Consider the following 22,005-nt stretch of genomic DNA (forward strand, 5'->3'; position numbering starts at 1 on the left):
GATGCCCATCAGCAGACGAATGGATGAGGAAGCTGTGGTACATATACACCATGGAATATTACTCAGCCATTAAAAAGAATTCATTTGAATCAGTTCTAATGAGATGGATGAAACTGGAGCCCATTATACAGAGAGAAGTTAGCCAGAAAGATAAAGACCATTACAGTATACTAACACATATATATGGAATTTAGAAAGATGGTAACGATAACCCTATATGCAAAACAGAAAAAGTGACTCAGATGTATAGAACAGACTTGTGGACTCTGGGAGAAGACGAGGGTGGGATGTTTCAAGAGAACAGCATTGAAACATGTATATTATCTAGGGTGAAACAGATCACCAGCCCAGGTTGGGTGCATGAGACAAGTGCTCGGGCCTGGTGCACTGGGAAGACCCAGAGGGATCGGGTGGAGAGGGAGGTGGGAGGGGGGACCGGGATGGGGAATACATGTAAATCCATGGCTAATTCATTTCAATGTATGACAGAAACTACTGTAATGATGTAAAGTAATTAGCCTCCAATCAATAAAAATAAATGGAAAAAAAAAAAAAGAAAGAAAAAGTATCTGCCATATGACAGACATCTGTGCCAAGGGTTTTATAATGCAGCATCTACTCTTTACAACAACTTCATAGAGTAGGTATGGACTACTTTAACACTTGCAGAAACTGAAATCCAGAGGGGTTAAGAAACTTGCTCAGAACCAAACAATCAGGAAAGTGGGGAGCCAGGGGTCTGGCCCAGGTCCTATGGCTCTGAAGCCAAGTGAGTTCTTCTACCACTCTATGGCTTACAGTGAGGCAGTATGGCAGGGTAGTTGAGAGCACTGATTCTGGAGAATGAGTTCATCAACGTGAATCCTAGCTCTGTAACCTTGGACAAATTACCTACGTTCTCTGTGCCTCAGCCTTCTCATTCAAAAAATAGTGTCTAGGTGGCAAGGCTACTGTGAATCAAGGCATTATTCCACATAAATCACTTCCATCAGGAAGTATATGAAGAGTTTGAACAAACCCATTTAAGGAATTTGCAAACAAAAGTATGCAGCACTGATTGACACCACAAAACCTAGTGGGTGTTCCATACATTTTTCAAAGACAAGAACAAACACATGCAGTGCCTACTATGTACCAAGTCCAGTTATAAGCACTTTGTACAAATTAACTGAATCTTCATTAACAAAAAATGCCAAGAAGCCTAGCAAATGTATATGACTTTTTGCAGGCAATTTTATAGCACTGGTCATATCCCTTCCTTTACCTGGACTCTTCGTAGATTGGCCACACGCTCCTCTATGGAGGTCTGCAAGGCCAAAGGGACTTTCAGAATCTCTTGGTAATTGTCCATCAGAAATGTCACCAACCTAGCAGCTAGTAAGTCATCCAAGTCCACTTCATCTTTGGAACACAAGATGCAATGGGAAAATGTCTGAACCATCTAAAAAAAAAAAAATGAGGTCAAGGGAGTAAATTTTTAAATAAACAGAAGATGAGGATTTTGTTTTGGTTTGGTTTTTTTACCTGCTCTGAACTTTAACTGACTAGTCAGTGAGAAATGACCCACAGCACAGGGTGCCCATCTTACCTTCACCTGGACACACCGGGTCATCTCAGATGCGGTAATCTTCTCATCAACCAACATGAACAGAATGTGCCTCGCATCTCACAGGGACTTAGCAGAGATGCGCGTCTGAGCAGTTTTTAAAGACATCTCCTTTTACAGATGATTTAAATATATATTAAACAAGTTCTGAAAATTATTATCACCATCGTGACTTGAATTCATGTAGCACTCTTAAGTTCAAAAAACTTTATAATCATTTAGCCTAATAATGTCCTAATTTCATTATTATTTTACTTTAAAAAAAAAAAGTCTGCCAGCACAATCTGTGTGCTTCAAATATCATAGTTTTCCCCAGTTAACTGTTATTTTCTCCAGGATTTTGTAAGTGCATTGACAATCTTCTTTGAACAAAACCATCAGAAGCGCATTAAGTAACGAAATATAAAAAATACAGCAGTTGCTTCTGTAGAATTCATTTTAACTACTCCATTCATAATACAATCCTTTCAGTTCAGTTCAGTTGCTCAGTCGTGTCCAACTCTTTGCGACCCCATGAACCACAGCACGCCAGGCCTCCCTGATCATTACCAACTCCCAGAGTCCACCCAAACCCATGTCCATTGAGTCAGTGATGCCATCCAACCATCTCATCCTTTGTCGACCCCTTCTCCTCCCAATCTTTCCCAGCATCAGGGTCTTTTCAGATGAGTCAGCTCTTCGCATCAAGTGGCCAAAGTATTGGAGTTTCAGCTTCAGCATCAGTCCTACCAATGAACACCCAGGACTGATCTCCTGTAGGATGACGGATGTTTTTCCCCTTTTCCTATAAATTTTATTGCTGACAATCTTATCTCAAAACTAATAAGCATGTAAATAAGTCAGGCAGAGAAAGACAAATACTGTATGATATCACTTATATGTGGAATCCAAAACATACAACTAACAAATACAACAAAAAAGAAACAGATTCACAGACACAGAGAAAAAAAACGTGTGGCTACCAGTGTGGAGGGAAGGAGAGAAGGGCAATGTAGCGGTAAGGGATTAAGAATTACAAACTACTATGTATAAAATAAGCTACGAGTATATATTGTAAAGCACAAGAAATATCACCAATATTTTATAACTCAAAAAGGACTATATATAACCTTTAAAAATTGTAAATCATACATTGTACACCTGCAACTTAAATTGTACATCAACTATACTTCAATTTTAAAAACACCAATACACATAACATTATGTAATTCTGTTTAATAAGAGTTCATTTCATCCACCTACTACAGGTGATACTTTATCTTCACTCATGTACATGCACAGAGGAAGAGACACACAAAAACACTCTTTGGGGACTCTAGACCCCAGGTATTTGGGAATGCCTTGAAATTGTATGCAAATTTTACATATACATTCTTCTGGGAAATAGGTGCAAAGACTTCTTTAGCATTTTCAGAAAGGTCCATTAACCCACCTACACATCCACCTACCCATAAAAAGTTAAGAATCACTCTCTGGGCACTGACTGGTCCTCTGATCTTGTGCCACACCTCTGTAAGTGGGCCAGTAAACCCTCAAGCACACACAGTGGTCCAACAGCGTATGGATAGGATGTACATACCAATGAGACATCAATGTTGCTTTAAGATATTTTCTGAGGAAAATTTAAAAACTTACTAGTAAATAATTCTAACCCTAAACCCTATTTTAAAACACACACTGACATAATAAAGGAGAAATTAAAATCAGCCTACTTTTTTAAGCAAAATTGAGAATATATTAAGAAATATCCTCACTATGGACCCTTGGATCATAGCCTGAAAGATACACATTTTCTCTCTCTTTCCAAGTTGTCTGGTCCAACTCTATTTCATTTCTTCCTTTTTTAATCTCTGATGTATGATGCATCTATTCTACTAGTTACAGTAACAAAGGCCTTGCAGCCCTTTTTGTCCTGACGGAGAGAATATGGTTTCTTGAGAGGCCAGTAATCTTGCCTGTCTACACTTTCTTCTCTTTGTGTTGACAGCAGGCAGGATGCAGCAGCTATCTCTACACTCAGAGTCTACCCCTACTCATTCTTTACTTTTCATTATGTTCTTTAATACTTTGGCCACCTGATGTGAAGAGCTGACTCACTGGAAAAGATTGAAGGCAAAAGAGAAGTAGACGTCAGAAGATAAGATGGTTAGATAGTATTGCCAACTCAATGGACATGAATTTGAGCAAACTCCAGGAGATAGGGACAGGGGAAGCCTGGCATGCTGCAGTCCGTGGGGTCACAAAGAGTCGGACATGATGAAAGGACTGAACAACAACAAATGTTCTCTAAGTCACTAAGACCAAAAGAATAATACCAGCCTGAGTGGATTTCAAGCCATGGCTCTTTAAACCAGCCTGCCTTGTACCTTCCTCTGGTAGCCAAACGAGTAAACTTGACTGGAGTGAATTTTATCCCCCAAACCCCAATCCTCTTAGATGTCAGAAATCAACCTACCAGTGTTCGGGTGCCAAAACCATCACACAGTGGTGGCATCTCCTTATTTAAGCAGATCCTTGCCATCATCCTCATCAATAGCTGTAACTTTCTCCTATTTTCAGGGGGCAGGAGGAGGCAGCAAATTTGAAAGGCTTCGATGGCCATTTTCTCTTTCTGTAACAAACCTGATTTAGGGGAGGAAAAATAAAAGGTTTTACTCCTTTAAAAACCTATAGCCTACCTGACTCTATAATGTTCCCATTTTTATAAAATATGTATTACTAAAATTAGTTCATATGTTCAATTATACTTGGCTAATTGCTACAGATCCACTGTCACAAATGAGCATAGAAAATACAAACCATAAACTAGGCATGGCAAATATACAAAACAAACAGTCATTTTTCCCTCCCACAACTTGACAGTTAAAACTAAATTTTCATAACATTCTCTCCCATTGAATCAAGAGCAGTCAGGTTAAGCCTAATGTAACACTCAACACTCAGATAGTGTAAGAGACCCAAGACAGCATGGGCAAGAACATGAATGTGCCATCCCTGTCCTGACGTCTCCCCTTTTGTACTATTTCCTTATGATGAGCAGGGTCACCATATTGCCTGACTCTCATGGACTAAATAACAGGACAAATGCTCTTGGGGTCATTGCACTGCCAAAGACTCTGCTTCTTTCTAAATAACACTGTCAAATAATCCTTCCTCCCAATTAAGCTATTTTTTCTAGCTAAGTGTGCTGATTCAATTGTGTTACATGTCAACCCTCCTCAGCCAGAATGATTTTGCTAAAAATTAGGGTATTCTAATACTGTGTTCTCTTCAACCATATTTGTCCATCTTCAAGCATTCTAAAAAGATGAAATTGCTTTCACCAATGTATTTGGTCCATATCCAACCTTTTCAAGTTCCAACTAGTCTCTAACTTAAGAGACCAAATCACCTTTTATATTCAGCTGATATTTACCGGCCACATACAACACGCCAGGAACAATCCTAGCTCTCTTTGAAGAGCTTGTGCACTGTGAGAAGAGGAGGCCCATGAAGTAGCAAAAATATGAGGGATGCTGCAAGAAACATCTGCAAGGGGCATATTAGGGGAACTATAAGTCACTCAACAGGACAGTAGCGTAGGCTGTAAGAGTCCAATAGAAAATAAGCTAAAAAGGTCAGCAGAGATGAGATCTTGGAAGGTCTTGAATGCCAGACTAAGGACTTTGAATGTGAAGAAAGTTAAAAAGGAAAAGGAGTTGGGGAGTGAAGGGAAAATACTCCAAGTTTTTGGTAAAGGTTACTCTCTAATGACATCTGAACAGATTTGAAGAAAATGAGAGCAAGCCTGGTAAATATCACAGAGACAAATTTTGAAGGTAAAGGAAATAACAATTACAAAGATTATGACAAAGGAATATGTTTGGAGTGTTTGAGGAATAGCAATGAGAGTAGTGTGAAGAGAGAGCAGAATGCAAGGAATATTCAAGTCAGAAATGAGGTAAGAGAGGAAATTTTTATGGAAACACATTAAGACTGAATGCCTAAAACAATCTTGACAAGGAAGAACAAAGCTGGAGGTATCATATGCCCTGATTTCAAACTATACTACAAAGCTTCAGTCATCAAAACAGTATGGTACTAGCGCAAAAACAGACACACAGATCAATGGAACAGAACAGAGAGCCTAGAAATGAGCCACACTTACATGGGAAATTAATCTACAATAAAGGAGAGGGGAACACATAATGGGGAAAGACAGCCACTTCAATAACTGGTGCTAGGAAAACTGGACAACTTCATGCAAAAGAATCAAACCAGAGTACTCTCTCATATTATGCATAAAAATAAACTCAAAATGAATTAAAGATTAAAATGTGAGACCTGAACCCATAAAACTTCTAGAAGAAAATAAGCAGTATGCTCTTTGACATTAGTCTTTATTATATTCAAAGGGGTATGTCTCCAAAAAACAAAAGCAAATTAGACAAATGGGACTAGATCAAGTTAAAAGGCCTTTGCACAGTGAAGAAAACTATCAACAAAATGAAAACACCAATTACTGAATCGGAGAAGATACAAAAATTAAAAAACAGAACTATCATATGACCTTACAATTCCACTCTAGGGTATTTATCTGAATAAAACAAAAACACTAATTTATAAAAGATGCATGCTCCCCTGTTCCATTCCAGCATCAATCGAAGTGCCCATCAATAGATGAATGGATTAAGAAGGTATGTGTGTGTGTAGATACAGATATAGATATTGGGTAAGCCAAAAAGTTCCTTTAGTTTCTAAGTTAAAAGATACACTTTTCATTTTCACCAAGAACTTTATTGAACAATGTATTCACCATTTTGTTCCACTACCTTCTGCCATTTTTTTCAGGCAACACCATAATCCCATCTTTCCAAAACTTTTTATCTTTTGGAGCAAAGAACTGTTCCAGATGTCTTTTATAGTCTACCTACGGGAATTGAAATTTTTGCCATTAAGAGAATTTTGTAAAGACCAAAAGAAATGGAAATTTGAAGATGCAATATCTGGTGAATAAGATGGATGAATCAGAACTTCCCAGCCAAGCTGTAACAGTTTTTGCTTGGTCATCAAAGAAACAGGAAGTCTTGTGTCTTCCTGATGGAAGATTATGCATTTTCTTTTGACTAATTCTGGACAGTTTTTGTCAAGTGCTGCTTTCAGTTGGTCTAATTCAGAGCTGTACTTGCTGGAATTAATTGATTGGTTTTCCGGAAGAAGCTCATAATAAAGGATTCCCTTCCAAGCCCACCATATACACAACATGATCTTTGGAAGGCAAGAAGGGCAGCCCCTGGTGTGGTAGGTGGTGGTTCATTTCATTCACCCCATGATCTCTTCTATTCCTTATTATACAATTATAAGATTTCTTGATACAAATTAATCTGACCAAAGTAATGCATAAAAGCTTTTTACCTTGTGATTACAATCAAAAGACAAGTCACAGACTATGAAATTATATTTGTCGCACTTAAGGATTAGTACCTAGAATGGTATTTTTAGAATGACAGAAAAGAACAACCAAAAGAAAAAAAAATGAGTAAAGGACAGAAAAAATATTTTACTCAAGAAGAAATCCACATGACCAATGAATAGTAAGAAGATTCCTTTTCATACTCATCAGATTAATAAAATTAAAGGATTGGTAAGATAACAATCAAATAGGAATATATCACTAATGGATGTGTAAACTGCTGGAACAACTCTGGAAAGCAATTGGCTAGAACCAATAAAGACATGAATATCAAACAACTTAGTGATTCTGCTTCAAGGTACAGAGAAATACGTGGGTATCTTTGCAGCCTTGCAAAATGTACTGGGTCAGGGTGGCAGGCACATGGATGTCTATTATACCACAAACAGTACTTCCAAACAGTACTTTTGGTGAAAATTCAGAAATGAAATGGCAGGGTTACTTTCTTTTTGCTGTGCTGGGTCTTCGTTGTGGTGCACAGGTTTCTCGTTGCAGTCACTTCTCTTGCTGCAGAGCTTGGGCTCCAGGGCACACTGCAGTAGCTGCAGCTGGTGGGCACAAAAGTTGCAGAATGCAGGCTCAGTAGCTGCAGCTTATGGGCTTTGTTGCCCCACAACATGTGGACTTCTCCCAGAGCAGTGACTGGACCCGAGTCCCCTGCGTTGGCAGGCAGATTCTTCACTGGACTTCACTGGACCACCATGGAATCCTGCAGGGTTACTTTTTAAAGTGCTATTTGAGAATGTTGTTTTCTTTCTATGAACAATAACACCAGTAACAATGAGTACATTTAGCACTAGATCTTGGCTTATAAGTATCATTCTCTACAAAAAGAAACCAAGAATTCTTAAAGAAATGGCTGATTCCAGGGTTGGTGACAGAAAGTAAAAGTTGATCCTGTAGTGGTAAAAATAAAGTGCTTCAAGAATGCCCCCCTCCTCCAGGGGATCTCCCTGACCCAAGGATCGAACCCAAATCTACTGGGTCTCATGGATTGCAGGCAGATTCTTTACTGTGTAAGACACCAGGGAAGTCCTGTAATTAGACTACTTGATATTTTCCTATATGTCATGGGGCTGTATTCAGTTTAATTCTCTCTACTCCCAGACTTTTCAACTCCTGAAGTCCAACTTAGTTCTTTCTTCTTTGTTCTTTTTTTATGAGATTATCTTTTTTTAACAAAAACACATATACAATTCAATGCGTTTTGGTATATCCACTAAATTATGCCCATTACCACCAACTGAATTCTAGAATGTTTCTGTCACTGCAAAAAGAAATCTCCATACATATTAGCAGTCACTCCTCATTTTCTCCTCCCCTCAGTCCCTGAAAGTCACTAATCTCTGTCTCTATAGATTTGCCTGTTCTGAATATTTCATATAAATGCAATCACACAATATGTGATTTTTTGGGTCTGGCTTTTTTCATTGAGAATAATGTCTTCAAGATTCACCCACATTGTAGCATGTAACAGTATTTCATTCCTTTTGAAGGCTCAACAATATGCCATTATATAAATATACTTCTTTTTCTGCATTTATCATTTGATGGACTTTTTTTTTTTTTTTTTTTTTACTATTCTGAGTAATGCTGCCATGAACATTCATGTACAAGATGTAGTGACATATACTTTCAATTGCCTTGGGTATATGCCTAAGGGCAAAGCTGCTGAATCATATGATAACTCTATGATTACCTTTTTAAGGAGCTGCAGAACTGTCTTACAAAATGGCTCTGCCATTTTATACTCCCACCTGTAATTTATGACGGTTGCAATTTCTCTACATTCTCATTAACACTTGTTAACCACCTTTTTTATACAGCCATCCTAGTGGGTGTTAAGTGGTGTCTCATTGCGGTTATGATTTGCCCTGTTTTGAGGACGAGCACCCTAGAGATACCCAGCTTGGTGTGTATTCAGCAACAGATTCAAGGAGATTCCCATGCAGGGCTGTGGAGCTTTTTCTCTATATAATTGCTTTATACTAGTTTGCTAGTGCTGCCGTAACAATATATCACAGACTGGGTGGCTTAAACAACAGAATTTTTTCTCTCTCAGTTTTGGAGGCTAGAAACTATGATCAAGGCTTCAGTAGGTTTGGTTTCTCCTGAGGCCTCTCTCTATGGCTTACAGATGGCTGCTTTCTTGTCCTGACCTCCATGTCATCCCGCAGTCTGTGTCCGAAATTAATCTCCTCTTCTTATTAGGACACCAGTCATATTGAACTAAGGCCAAGTCACACAGCTTTTAAGTGGAGAGGCTAGAGCTTGAACCAGTTGCAGAAATCATTCAAAATATTATTCAAAACATAATTAGTATTTAAAAAATTATTTGTAAAAAAAGTCATGTCATTTATATTCTCAACATTAGGAAAGTAGAGATGCAAGGAACATGGTAAATGATATAGAACCAAATGACTTTGGAAAAACTACTCAACTTCTCCTTTGGTCCACTGAGATTTTCCTCATCTGGAAATGGCAATACTACTAATACCAATCTCACAGGGGTATTGTGAAGGTTACAAAAACAATACTATAAAAGTGTGTCCAAAATTCTAAACAATACTCTTCTTATTCACAATGTACAAGAGAATACCTGTATGTTTATTAAAATTAAATAATAATTCAGGAAGACTTTATACATGTCAAGGCTTGATTCTGCCAAGTATCAGTTCAGTTCAGTCACTCAGTCATGTCCAACACTTCACGACCCCATGGGCTGCAGCACACCAGGATTCCTGTCCTTCACCAACTCCCACAGCTTGTTCAAACGCATGTCCATTGAGTCAATGATGCCATCCAACTATCATGTCCTCTGTTGTGCCCTTCTCTTCCTGCCCTCAATCTTTCCCAGCACCAGGGTCTTTTCTAATGAATCAGTTCTTTGCATCAGGTGGCCAAAGTATTGGAGTTTCAGCATCAGTCCTTCCAATGAATATTCAGGTTGATTTCCTTCAGGATTAACTAGTTTTATCTCCCCACAGTCCAAACGACTCTCAAGAGTCTTCTCCAACACCACAGTTCAAAAGTATCAATTCTTCAGATCTCAACTTTCTTTATGATCCAACTCTCACATCCATACATGACTACTGGAAAAACCATAGCTTTGACTAGATGGACCTTTGTGGGCAAAGTAATGTCTCTGCTTTTTAATATGATGTCTAGGTTGGTCATAGCTTTTCTTCCAAGGAGCATGCAAGTGTCTTTTAAAATTTCATGGCTATAGTCTCCATCTGCAGTGATTTTGGAGCCCAAGAAAATAAAGTCTGTCACTGTTACCCCATCTAGTTGTCTTCTCCTTCACTTTCATCAAGAGGCTCTTTAGTTCTTCTTTGTTTTCTGCCCTAAGGGTGGTGTCATCTGCATATCTGAAGTTACTGATATTTCTCACTGCAGTCTTAATTCCGGCTTGTGCTTCATCTAGCCCGGCATTTCACATGATGTACTCTGCATATAAGCTAAATAAGCACGGTGACAATATACAGCCTTGACATACTCCTTTCCCAATTTTGAACCAGTCTGTTGTTCGATGTCCAGTTCCAACTGTTGTTTCCTGACCTTCATAGAGGTTTCTCAGAAAGCAGGTAAGGTGGTCCCATCTCTTGAAGAATTTTCCACAGTTTGTCTGGTAAGTATTTTCTGCTCTGATGCCTAGAACACTATAGGTGCTAAATTTAGTATATTAAGTGACTGAAAAGACTTGGGAAATCAGTTATACCACTATTTTGTTTGTTTAACAATCAAATGAGATTTTGAAAATTCTGCTCCCCTATCTTGGAAGACTAAACATTACTGAATGCCTTCTAGGCCCCAGTTACTATATATTAAGCAATTTTATCTGTTCACATTTATCATTTTGATTATCCTGTAACGTAGGAAACACTGCCCCATTTTGCAAACAAGAACACTAAAGCCCAAAGTAGTTAAGACCTTCAGACTTTTCTCACAGCTAAGATTCAAACCTGTGAATCCCTTAAATATATCATTAACAACTTCTCTCAATAAGTCTGACTTGGTTTTAATTTAGTATTAAAAGTGAGTGGTCAGCAACTTAATTATCAATTAAAAGATTTCACTCTCTACTTAATACCATACTCTATATACATATTCACCTAGGGCAGATATAGAGATGCAAACGGAATAGAGAATGGACTTGGGGACACAAGAGGTGAAAACAGGAATAGAGAGTGGACTTGTGAACACAGCGGGGGAAGGAGAAGGTAGGATGAATTAAGGGAGTAGCACTGACGTGTATACATACCACGTACAGAACAGCCAATGGGAAGCCACTGTGCTAAACAAGCGAGGTGCTCCAGGATGACCTGGGGGGTGGTGCGGGGGCGGGGGGAAGCTCGGGAGGGAGGGGAGATGTGGATACAGACAGCTGAGTCACGCTGTTGGACAGCAGAAACTAACACAACACTGTAGTTCTATTCCAATTAAATTTTTTTAATTTAAATTAAAACTAAGAACATTCATAATGATAAACCTAATTATAAAGATTATGAAAATAGCTAACATTTATTAAGCATTTTATTATGAATCTAATAGTGTTCTAAACTCTAATAATATCTCATTTAATCTTTATAATAATCTCTATGAGGTAGATACTATTATAATTTTTATTTATATATAAAGGAAAATGAGGCTTAAAAGATTATATCACTTGCCCAAATCACACAGCTAGTCAATAATAGAGAAGAATTTGAGTCCAAAAAGCCTAGGCATTCATGCCCTAAACACCAAACAATTACTTCCTAAGGATAAATTCATAGAAACAGAAATGTTGGTTCAAAGAATATGCACAAATATTCAATAAACAGATAGATAAATAAAATGGCATTCTTTAACTTGAGGCAAGGATTAGAAAATGAAAAGAACAGAGAATTTCTCAATGAAGCTAAATTTGAAACTAGCTCCTTTACAAGGGGTCCAGAAAACCATTTTCTTGAGAATTCAAACTGAAAGCTGGTTTCAAAATAAAAATGACGGCCATTTCCCCTCCCACAAAGTAAAAATAGAATGTAATTTATCCCTGAAGATTATGGATGAAAAACTGAATATAGCCCTATAAAATATGAGCCATAGGTAAAAGGTATTTTTATCTAAATAGAAGGGACAAATCATGGGATTTTTTTAAATCATGTGTAAAGGATGAACCATGTATAAAAGGCAAGCATTTTTCACAGTTATCTATTAATACCAGTAATATCTAAGCAATACTTTCTGAAAAGCCTTCACACTGTGGGGACAATCACATAAGATTGTGGGAACCTCACGTAAGTCCCCACAATCATCTTACTATGTAGGTAAGTAGAGATAAAATTTAGAGTATTTTTTTTCAAAAATGTTTTACTACAACTAAAATTAAGAAATATATATTATATCACAATAATATATATACAAATACATAGGTATTTAAAACAAAAAAGTTTATAAACATGCCTATCTTATTATATACAGTGCACTCTGACATTTTAGACACTATTCTATGGGTTTGTTTGTTTTTTTAATGCCATTCTGCTACATAGAATTCACATCCAACATGATAGTTTCTGCAACAATGGCCTATGAACTACTAAATTTGAATTGAGGACTTCATGTAACAAATATCCAGGAATACACAGTCAGTAGTCCAAATAGATATTCTAGTCTTGAATTTAGGAGGTAGATCTGAGTTGAAGATAAGAACTAAAAATCCTCATGTGATCCATGAAGTGCTATAGATGTGATCAAAAAGAAGATTTGATATTTCTGTAATACTTAAGTCCTTCTGGGCATCCTGTCCCAAGGATATTATTTTTCAATCTGTTCAAATGTCAACATTTTTAGTTCTGCCTTTGAATCCTGGAGTGCTCTGTATTGCTTTCCTTAGTTCAATACATGTAGGAATTCTTAAATTTCCAAAAACTGTTTAATTTGAGCTGTTTCTATTTCCTAACTTCTTTCTCATTGTTAACCATTACCTAGTCTTTTTTTTTTTTCTCCCTTGACAAAAGCACACTACAAGATTCAGGAAAAAATGACTGCAAGAGAATTTAGCTTTCAAATATCCATGACAGTCTACAGTTGAACTTGAGACATCTTCAACAAAAACTTGAAATACTCACTGATTTTAAAGAGCTTCTTGATTTTTGTTTAAGGTTCAAGAGGTTCAATGTTTTAGCTCTTTTATTCTTTGGACTCATTTCATTTTGCTAAATAAAAACTAAAAGAATAAATTTTTTCATCTTTCATCATTTCTAAAATCTCATCATCACAAAATCACTGAATCCTCCTTCTCTTGAGGAAATAACAAGGGCCTCCTAGAGTCTCAGAGGTAACTTGTTACTTCCATTTCAGAATGATATAACAGTGCTTATCCCAATTATAGACTATAAAGCTCTATCAAAAATAGGGTTTTTTTTTATTCATGATATGATTTATTTTTTTTATTTTTATTTTTATTTTTTTCCATTTATTTTTATTAGTTGGAGGCTAATTACTTTACAACATTGCAGTGGTTTTTGTCATACATTGAAATGAATTAGCCATGGATTTACATGTATTCCCCATCCCGGTCCCCCTTCCCACCTCCCTCTCCACCCAATCCCTCTGGGTCTTCCCAGTGCACCAGGCCCGAGCACTTGTCTCATGCATCCAACCTGGGCTGGTGATCTGTTTCACCCTAGATAATATACATGTTTTGATGCTGTTCTCTTGAAACATCCCACCCTTGCCTTCTCCCACAGTCAAAAACAGTTTTATATAAAAAAATCTTCCTATCATTTGAGAGAAGACATGGCTAGATAGCAACATGTGCTTATCCTATCTCAACTTGTGCATTGTTCCAATATTTTGTAGTTTTCAAGATGAAACAAAAAATACCTAATAGAAAATGTGTTAGCCATCACTTTAAGTTCCGTATTTTCATACCCATAAGTATAATAGGCATTATTGCTATTTATCACAATGAGAAAACAGGCCCAGAAAGGAAAAGCAATTTACCGGAGTGGGTACAACTAGGTCAACAAACCAATAAGTTACCTGAGCTTCATGATGTTTCCATTGGTGAAATAAGAATAAAATAATGAAAAAATAAACTAGTCACCAAATTACTTAAGCAATTCATCTGAGACTTTTTTCAATCAGAGAAACATTCTGTAATTTAGCTGAACTAAGGAAGGATAAGTGAATAAATAATTAAATCTCAAAGAAACCCAGCTGCTCCTTTTGAAAGTAATAAAATCAAAATCAATGGGAATTTGTAATGTTCTATGTTTTAGAAGTTAGGCGACTCATTTGGCTGTAATGACCAATTGACAGGTTCAGAATTTTCCAGTGCTTTATGTGACATCTATCTTTGTCACCCTCCTTCCCACTCTCCAAAGGTGATATTATATTTCTATTTTCAAATCATTAGGAACACAAATTTTCATTTTTGCAAAGTAGACCTAATCATTCTATTAACATATACAGTAAGCTATTCCTTATGGGGGCATCAAAAGGGAAGTGAAATTTAAATACTTTTGAGAAGGGCTGGAGTTTCCAAAAAGTCAGTGGACCATGTCTATTTAGCCAGAGAATACAAGAGACTTGAGAAGGGTTCACTGTAGTTTTCGAACAGCCAAAGGAATATAAAAGTTAAGTCACAGTTTCATCTCCACTGAGAAGAGGTATAACAAGGAAATGGTTTATTCTAAGCTGCAAGAATTCAAACTACACACCAATTGGTAAGAACTCCCTGCCTACAAATGTTATGTGGCAGTTTGGATGGGAAGGGGAGTTTGGGGAGAGTGGATACATACATATGTATGACTGACTCCCTTTGCTGTCCGCCTGAGACTATCACAACATTGTTAATCAGCTATACTCCAATATAAAATAAAAAGTTTAAAATAAAAAAAACTCTCTGCCTAAAATGAGACATAGTAAATGAGACTATTTCTCTGGAGACTTTTAAGTAAAAGCAAGCAAGTTGCCTTTATGAACTGACTTAAAGGCAGATAGAGTCACGCACAAACAAGATGACGCCCTTTCCAACAAGTGTCCCAAACTGCTATAACACTGCTATGAGTTCTTTAGCTTTTATGATTAGAAAGTTTTTCATACAACCCAACATCAGATAAATATCAACTATTTTAGATTTGCATTTTAAAAATTTAATTCTCTAATCCAGCTGAAATTAATCCTGCTGAATAGACTAAAAAAGGTCCTAATTTTTCCCCAAGTTTTGTCAATTATTCTGATGATTACTAGTATACTTACAAATAATGTATGTGCTTAGTTGAAGCCAGAGAATGCCTAGGCATTGCCTAACTTTCTATCTTTAAGAACTACCTAACTAACTTTATTCCAACAGTTCTGACATAACAGTAGTCATTACATTTGGAGGTGATACAGTATTCTTACCTTGGCCCATCGGCAACTTCAAAAGCTCGGGCCATAAGCCCCAGGACCTGCGAGCAGAGAGCACCAGCAGCATCTCTGGACTAACGTGGGCAAGAGCCCCTCTCTCTGGTCAAGTGCACCAAATAGGCACTCTCTTAAAAAAAAAAAAAGAACTGTTTTTCCCTAAGGATTACCATGGGATAAGGACCCTGAGACAATCTGAAGCATGAGGACAAAGAGAGATGGCATACAGCTCCAGAGGATCTCTAAAAGTCACTTTACACAAGAATCAAAGAACAGAAAACCTAACTTCATGGATATTTCTAGATTAAAAAACACTGGCGGAAAAAAAAAATAAATAAAAAAAATAAAAAACACTGGCGGATAGCTCAGCCTTTGAGCTAGATGATCACTTCCAGTCTGAAAGTGAAAGCTAGTTACTCTGTAGTGTCAGAGTCTTTGTAACCCTATGGACTATAGTCCACCAGGCTCCTCCATCCATGGAATTCTCCAGGCAAGAATACTGAAGTGGGTTGCCATTTCCTTCTCCTGGTTCTTCCCAACCCAGAGATCAAACCTGGGTCTCACACATTGCAGGCTGACTCTTTACCAACTGAGCCACCAGGAATTAGATAACCAGTCTAGTGAATTTCAATGGCACTTTCTAAATTTCACCTCTAGGAGAAAGGGAACAGCAAAGAGCTTTCAGCCTTCCAGACTATTAGCACATAAATTAGGAGCCGCAAGCCCACTTGCCTATAGGAGCAGACAAACGGAATAAATGAGCAGCAAAGGGGGTCAAGTGAACTTGACTTCACCATCTGAGAACAGGGAGCCCTGGAGTCTCAGTAAATTGGAATTCATGTCCCTGAAACACTGGCTCCCTCTAGTGGAGGCACTCATTACACAGCTATAGCAGCTTATACCACTGAAAATTCAAGATTCAAAACTGCCAGATTTTCCAATTTTTTAAAGAAACCAAATCATAAATTCTTATGTAAACTTCCCATTTCTTAAAGTTTTACACTTAATCATATTAAATTTTCTTTTTAAAACACACAGGTTAAACCAGATTTATTGATGAGACACATTTGGCCCCCAGTCTGAGAACTCAGATCTTAATCCTACACACCACAAGCCAGTCAGTGTTCCAAAACACTCTTTCCTGCTCCCATGCTCCTCTGTGCTTCCTTCAGGTCCTGCTTCTCCCTCAGAATGCCAACTCACTGCAAGCTACACAACTCAATGGACTCCAGGGCGCACGCCAAGTGTGAGTGCAGGCTGCTGTGCTGTCTCATTCACCCTATTCAAGTCAGCCAAACTCTGACGTCGATACAGGAAACTGCCGTTTTGGAAAAGAAGATTACTATTCAGGTATGTTGTTAGGTCAGACTGCTGAGCCAAAGTAAAGCACTTTCTCAATTATAACAGGAAGTTTTAAACCTCAAAAAATGTCTTTTTCCTTTTTTTCCATTTTTTTCTTTAAGAGCCCTTCAATATCCTGTTCCACCTATCAAATGACTGTTCTCGGGGTCACATTTCTGGCATCAAGCTAGCATTATTTCATGCAAGAAACAAAGGAATGACCCTCAAAAGAAATCCATTTCCACTGAAACTGCTACAGAATTAGCTTCTACACAAAGTAAAGTATTTTGTCTAAGAGTATCCTATTTCAATCAAAGTAAGAAAAAAGGTTTAAGGAATGAGTCAGTCCTTCTGGGATTCAACCCACACAACTAGTTTGCATGTACTTAGATATGATAGGCTTTCCCAGATTCTAACAGGATTGCTATATTAAATAATCTGTTATCCATATAAACAAATTATGGTCTTCCATAACTACATTGTACATCTTCACTATGTAAAGATCTAAAAAACACAGTTTTCAATGCAGGGTGTCCGAAACATATTCACTTGAGAATGACTAATCAGGGACAGTTAATATATTAGCATTTATACACATCAGTCTATTATTGCTGACATCTAAGTATAATAAATTCTCCATTCTAACCATCCTTCTCCACCTCAAACTCTATAGATAATATTTTAAATGGTGGCTGACTGCCATCAATTCAGAAACAACGAGCTTCAATTCCTAGATGAGTTCAAAATGAGCAACTGGGGTTAGGATAGACAAGTGACATCACAAATATAACTGATTCAAATTGGATTTCATACATATTTAAACACCTTCCATTTGATTTTCTAGAAGCCAGTTGCTCAAATGAGAATTTTTTCAGTCAGCTTCCACCAAGCTTCCAACTGACTCTGCCAATTTCAGGGGTGTCAAAAACCAAAGAAGTTATATAGCAAGTCCAGGCTGCAGTGCAAGCCTCCTGTCATTTAGACTGTACACAAAGCATATGCAATCGTGACCCATGTGTCTCTGCTCAGCCACAGATTTGATGTCCTCAAGCATCATCGTTATCTCCAGAAGAGACGGAACTCAAAATAAAAAATAAATTTGAAGGGATGTTAGCTGTGTTGTTAGGTTACAGAGAACAGTGGTACAATATCACTTACAACAAGTTCAAATTTTCTATACGGGGAGAGGAGACAAAATGGCAGAGCGGAAGGACATGAGCTCATTTCTTCTTATGGAAACACCAAAATCACAACTAACTGCTAAACAAATATCAACAAAAAAATGCTGGAACCTACCCAAAAAGATACCCTACATCGAAAGACAATTGAAGAAGCCACACCAAGATGGTAGCAGGGACACGATAAAATCAAATCCCATACATCCTGGGTAAGCGACCCACAAACTGAAAAATTATTATACCACAGAAGCTCCCCCACAGGAGTGAAAACTGTGAGGTCCATGTAAAGCTTCCCAGTCTGGGAATCTGGCAACAGAAGAATTTCTAAGAATCTGGCTTTGAAGGCCAGTGGGGTTTGATCATCAGAATTAATAGGACTGGGGAGACAGAAACTCTACTCTTTGAGGGTGCACACAGGGTCTCATGCTCATCAAGACCCAGGGAAAAAAAGCAGTGACATCATAAGAGACTGGGCCAGATTTACCTGCTAGAACTGAAGGTCTCCTGTGGAAGCAGGGGGCAGCTGCAGCTCACTGTACAGACAAGGACACTGGTGGCAGTAGTTCCAGGGAGTACTCATTGGTCTAAGCCCTCTTGGAGGCCACAATTTTCTCACCAAGACTTCACCCCACCCAACTGCACACAGGCTTCAATGCTGGCACAACTCAGGACAAACCACCAAGGTGGAAATACAGACACACTCATCAGCAGATGGCTATTTAGTCTTCCTGAACACACAACTGCCAGATAAACACACCCTCTGACACGGCTCTGCCCCCAAGAGGGGCAAGACTAACCCACCAGTAGGCAAAACCACCCCCTCCCATCAGGAAGCCTGAACAAGCCTCTTAGACAGCCTCATCCACTAGGCAACAGATAGTAGACGCAAGACGAACTACAACTCTGCAGCTTGTGGAATAGAAACCATAACCACAGAAAGTCAGACAAAATAAGACAGCAGAAAATATGTCCTGGATGAAGGAACAAGATAAAAACTCACAAGAACAACTAAATGAAGTAGAGCTACGCAATCTACCTATAAAAAGAACTCAAAGTACTGACAGTAAAGATGATCAAAGAGCTCAGAAAAAGAAACGACACACTGATTGAAAAGATACAAGAAATGGTCAACAAAGAAATAGAGAATAAACAAAGATGAACAATACAATAACTGAAATGAAAATACACAAGAAAGAATCAATAGCAGAATAACTGAGGGAAAGGAACGGATAAGTAAGCTGAAAGACAGAATGGTAGAAATCACTGCCATGGAATAGAATAAAAGAAAAAAAAAAGACTGAAAAGAAATGAGGACAGTCTAAGAGACCTCTGGGACAACAATTACATGTACCAACATTCGTATTATATGGGTCTCAGAAGCAGAAGAGAAAGAGAAAGGACCTAGGAAAATACTTGAAGAGATAATAGCTGAAAATTTCCCAACATGGGAAAGGAAACAGTCACTCAAGTCCATAAAACACACAGAGTATCAGGCAAGATAAACCCAAGAAGGATCACACTGAGACATCTAGTAGTCAAACTGACAAAAACTAAATACAAAGAAAAATATTAAAAACAAAAATGGAAAAACAACAAATAATATACAAGGGAACTCCCAAGGTTATCAGCTGATATCTCAGGAGAAACTCTGCAGGCCAGAAAGAACTGGAATAATATATGTAAAGTGATGAAAGGGAAGATCCTACAATCAAGAATACTCTACCCAGCAAGGCTCTCATTCAGATTCCACGGAGAAATCAAAAGCTTTACAGACAAGCAAAAGCTAAGAGAATTCAGCACCACCAAACCAGCTTTGCAATATTTGCTATAGGAACTTCCCTAGGCAGAAAAGACCACAACTAGAAATAAGAAAATTACAAATGAAAAGGCTCACGAGTGAAGGCAAACATAGAGTAAAGGCTGGAGATCATCTATACACAAATACGATATCAAAGCAGCAACCATGAGAAGAGAACCTAATGCAGAATACTGGAAACACATTGGGAATTAAAAGACCAGCAACCTAAAACAATCTTGTTTATATATAGACTGCCACATCAAAACCTCCTAGTAACTGCAAAATGAAAATCTACAATAGACACACAACCAAAACACAACACTAAAGTTAGCCAACGAATCACAAGACAAAAGAGGAACAGAAGAAAAAACACCTACAAAAACAAATCCAATTACAAAAAAAAAGCCAAAACAAATAACAAAATGGCAATAAGACCATCAGTTCAGTTCAGTTCAGTTCAGTTCAGTCACTCAGTCATGTCCGACTCTGCAACCCCATGAATCACAGCACACCAGGCCTTCCTGTCCATCACCAACTCCCGGAGTTTACTCAAACTCATGTCCATCGAGTCGGTGATGCCATCCAACCATCTCATCTTCTGCCATCCCCTTCTCCTCCTGCCCCCAATCCCTCCCAGCATCAGGGTCTCTTCCAATGAGTCAACACTTCGCATCAGGTGGCCAAAGTATTGGAGTTCCAGCTTCAGCATCAGTCCGTCCAATGAACACCCAGGACTGATCGGCTCTCCTTGCAGTCCAAGGGACTCAAGAGTCTTCTCCAACACCACAGTTGAAAAGCATCAATTTTTCAGCATTCAGCTTTCTTCACTGTCCAACTCTCACATCCATACATGACCACTGGAAAAACCATAGCCTTGACTAGACGGGACCTTTGTTGGCAAAGTAATGTCTCTGCTTTTTAATATGCTATCTAGGTTAGTCATCACTTTCCTTCCAAGGAGTAAGTGTCTTCTAATTTCATGGCTGCAATCACCATCTGCAGTGATTTTGGAGCCCAAAAAAATAAATTCTGACACTGTTTCCACCATTTCCCCATACCCATAATTACCTTAAGCATAAATGGATTAAATGCTCCAACTAAAAGACACAGATTGGCTGAACGGATATAAAAACAGGACCTGTATATAACATGTTTATAAGAGACCCACTTCGATGTAGGAGCATACACAGACTGAAAACGAGGGTATGGAAAAAGGTTTTCTACGAAAATGAAAATCAAAAGAAAGTTGGAGTAGCAATACTCATATCAGACAAAATCAACTTTAATAGACACACTACATAATGATCAAGGGATCAATCCAAGAAGATGATATAACAATTGTGTGTGTGTGTGTGTGTGTGTGTGTATCCCAGCTCCAATAGGAGCAACTCAATATATGAAGCAAAAATAACAGCCACAAAAGAAGAAATGACAGTAACACAATAATCGTGAAGGACTTTAACACCATTCTTGGATCAATGGACAGATAATCCAGATAGAAAATCAATAAGGAAACACAGACCTTAAATGACACATTAGACAAGATGATTTAATTGATATTTATAGAGCATTCCACCAAAAAGCACCAGAACACACATTCTTCTCATGTGCACATAGAACATTCTCCAGGGTTGACCACATGCTGGCCACAAAGTAAGCCTCAGTAAATTTAAGAAAAGTTAAAGTATATCAAGCATCTCTTCTGACCACAATGCTATGAAATCAGAAATCCACTACAAATTAAAAAAACTGTAAGAAAACACAAACAAATGGAGGCTAAACAATATGCTACTAAAAAACCAATGAGTCACTGAAGAAATCAAAGAGGAAATTGAAAAATTACCTAGAGACAAACAAAAACACAACAATCCAAAATCCATGGAACACAGCAAAAGCAGTTCTATTCTGTGCAACCCTATGGACTGCAGCCTGCCAAGTTCCTCTGTCCATAGGATTTTCCAAGCAAGAACACTGGAGTGTGTTGCCTTTTCCTCCTTTAGGGGATCTTCTCGATCCAGGGATCAAATCTGCATCTCTAACATATCATGCATTGGCAGGCAGGTTCTTTACCACTAGCACCACCTGGGAAGCCCCTCTAAGATATAAGTGTATAACAATACAATCTTACCTCAGGAAACAAGAAAAATCTCAAATAAACAATCTAACCTTAAACCTCAAGCAAGCAGAGAAAGAAAAAACACCCAAAGTTAGTGGAAGGAAAGAAATCATAAAG

At 38.0% G+C, this 22,005-nt stretch overlaps 1 protein-coding gene across 1 annotated transcript in view; it reads right to left on the bottom strand.

Annotated features, from left to right (window-relative positions):
• DEPDC1B (DEP domain containing 1B) overlaps positions 1 to 22,005 on the bottom strand; it is a 104,326-nt gene that overhangs the window by 15,759 nt on the left and 66,562 nt on the right. The window contains exons 8-9 of the mRNA XM_020907875.2: positions 4,062 to 4,228; positions 1,265 to 1,441 (exon numbers count right to left, since the gene is read on the bottom strand). Coding sequence (XP_020763534.1) covers positions 1,265 to 1,441; positions 4,062 to 4,228 — 344 coding nt within the window. The remainder of the gene's footprint in view (positions 1 to 1,264; positions 1,442 to 4,061; positions 4,229 to 22,005) is intronic.

This window comes from Odocoileus virginianus, chromosome 14 (assembly GCF_023699985.2).
Source record: "Odocoileus virginianus isolate 20LAN1187 ecotype Illinois chromosome 14, Ovbor_1.2, whole genome shotgun sequence".
NCBI lineage: Eukaryota > Metazoa > Chordata > Mammalia > Artiodactyla > Cervidae > Odocoileus > Odocoileus virginianus.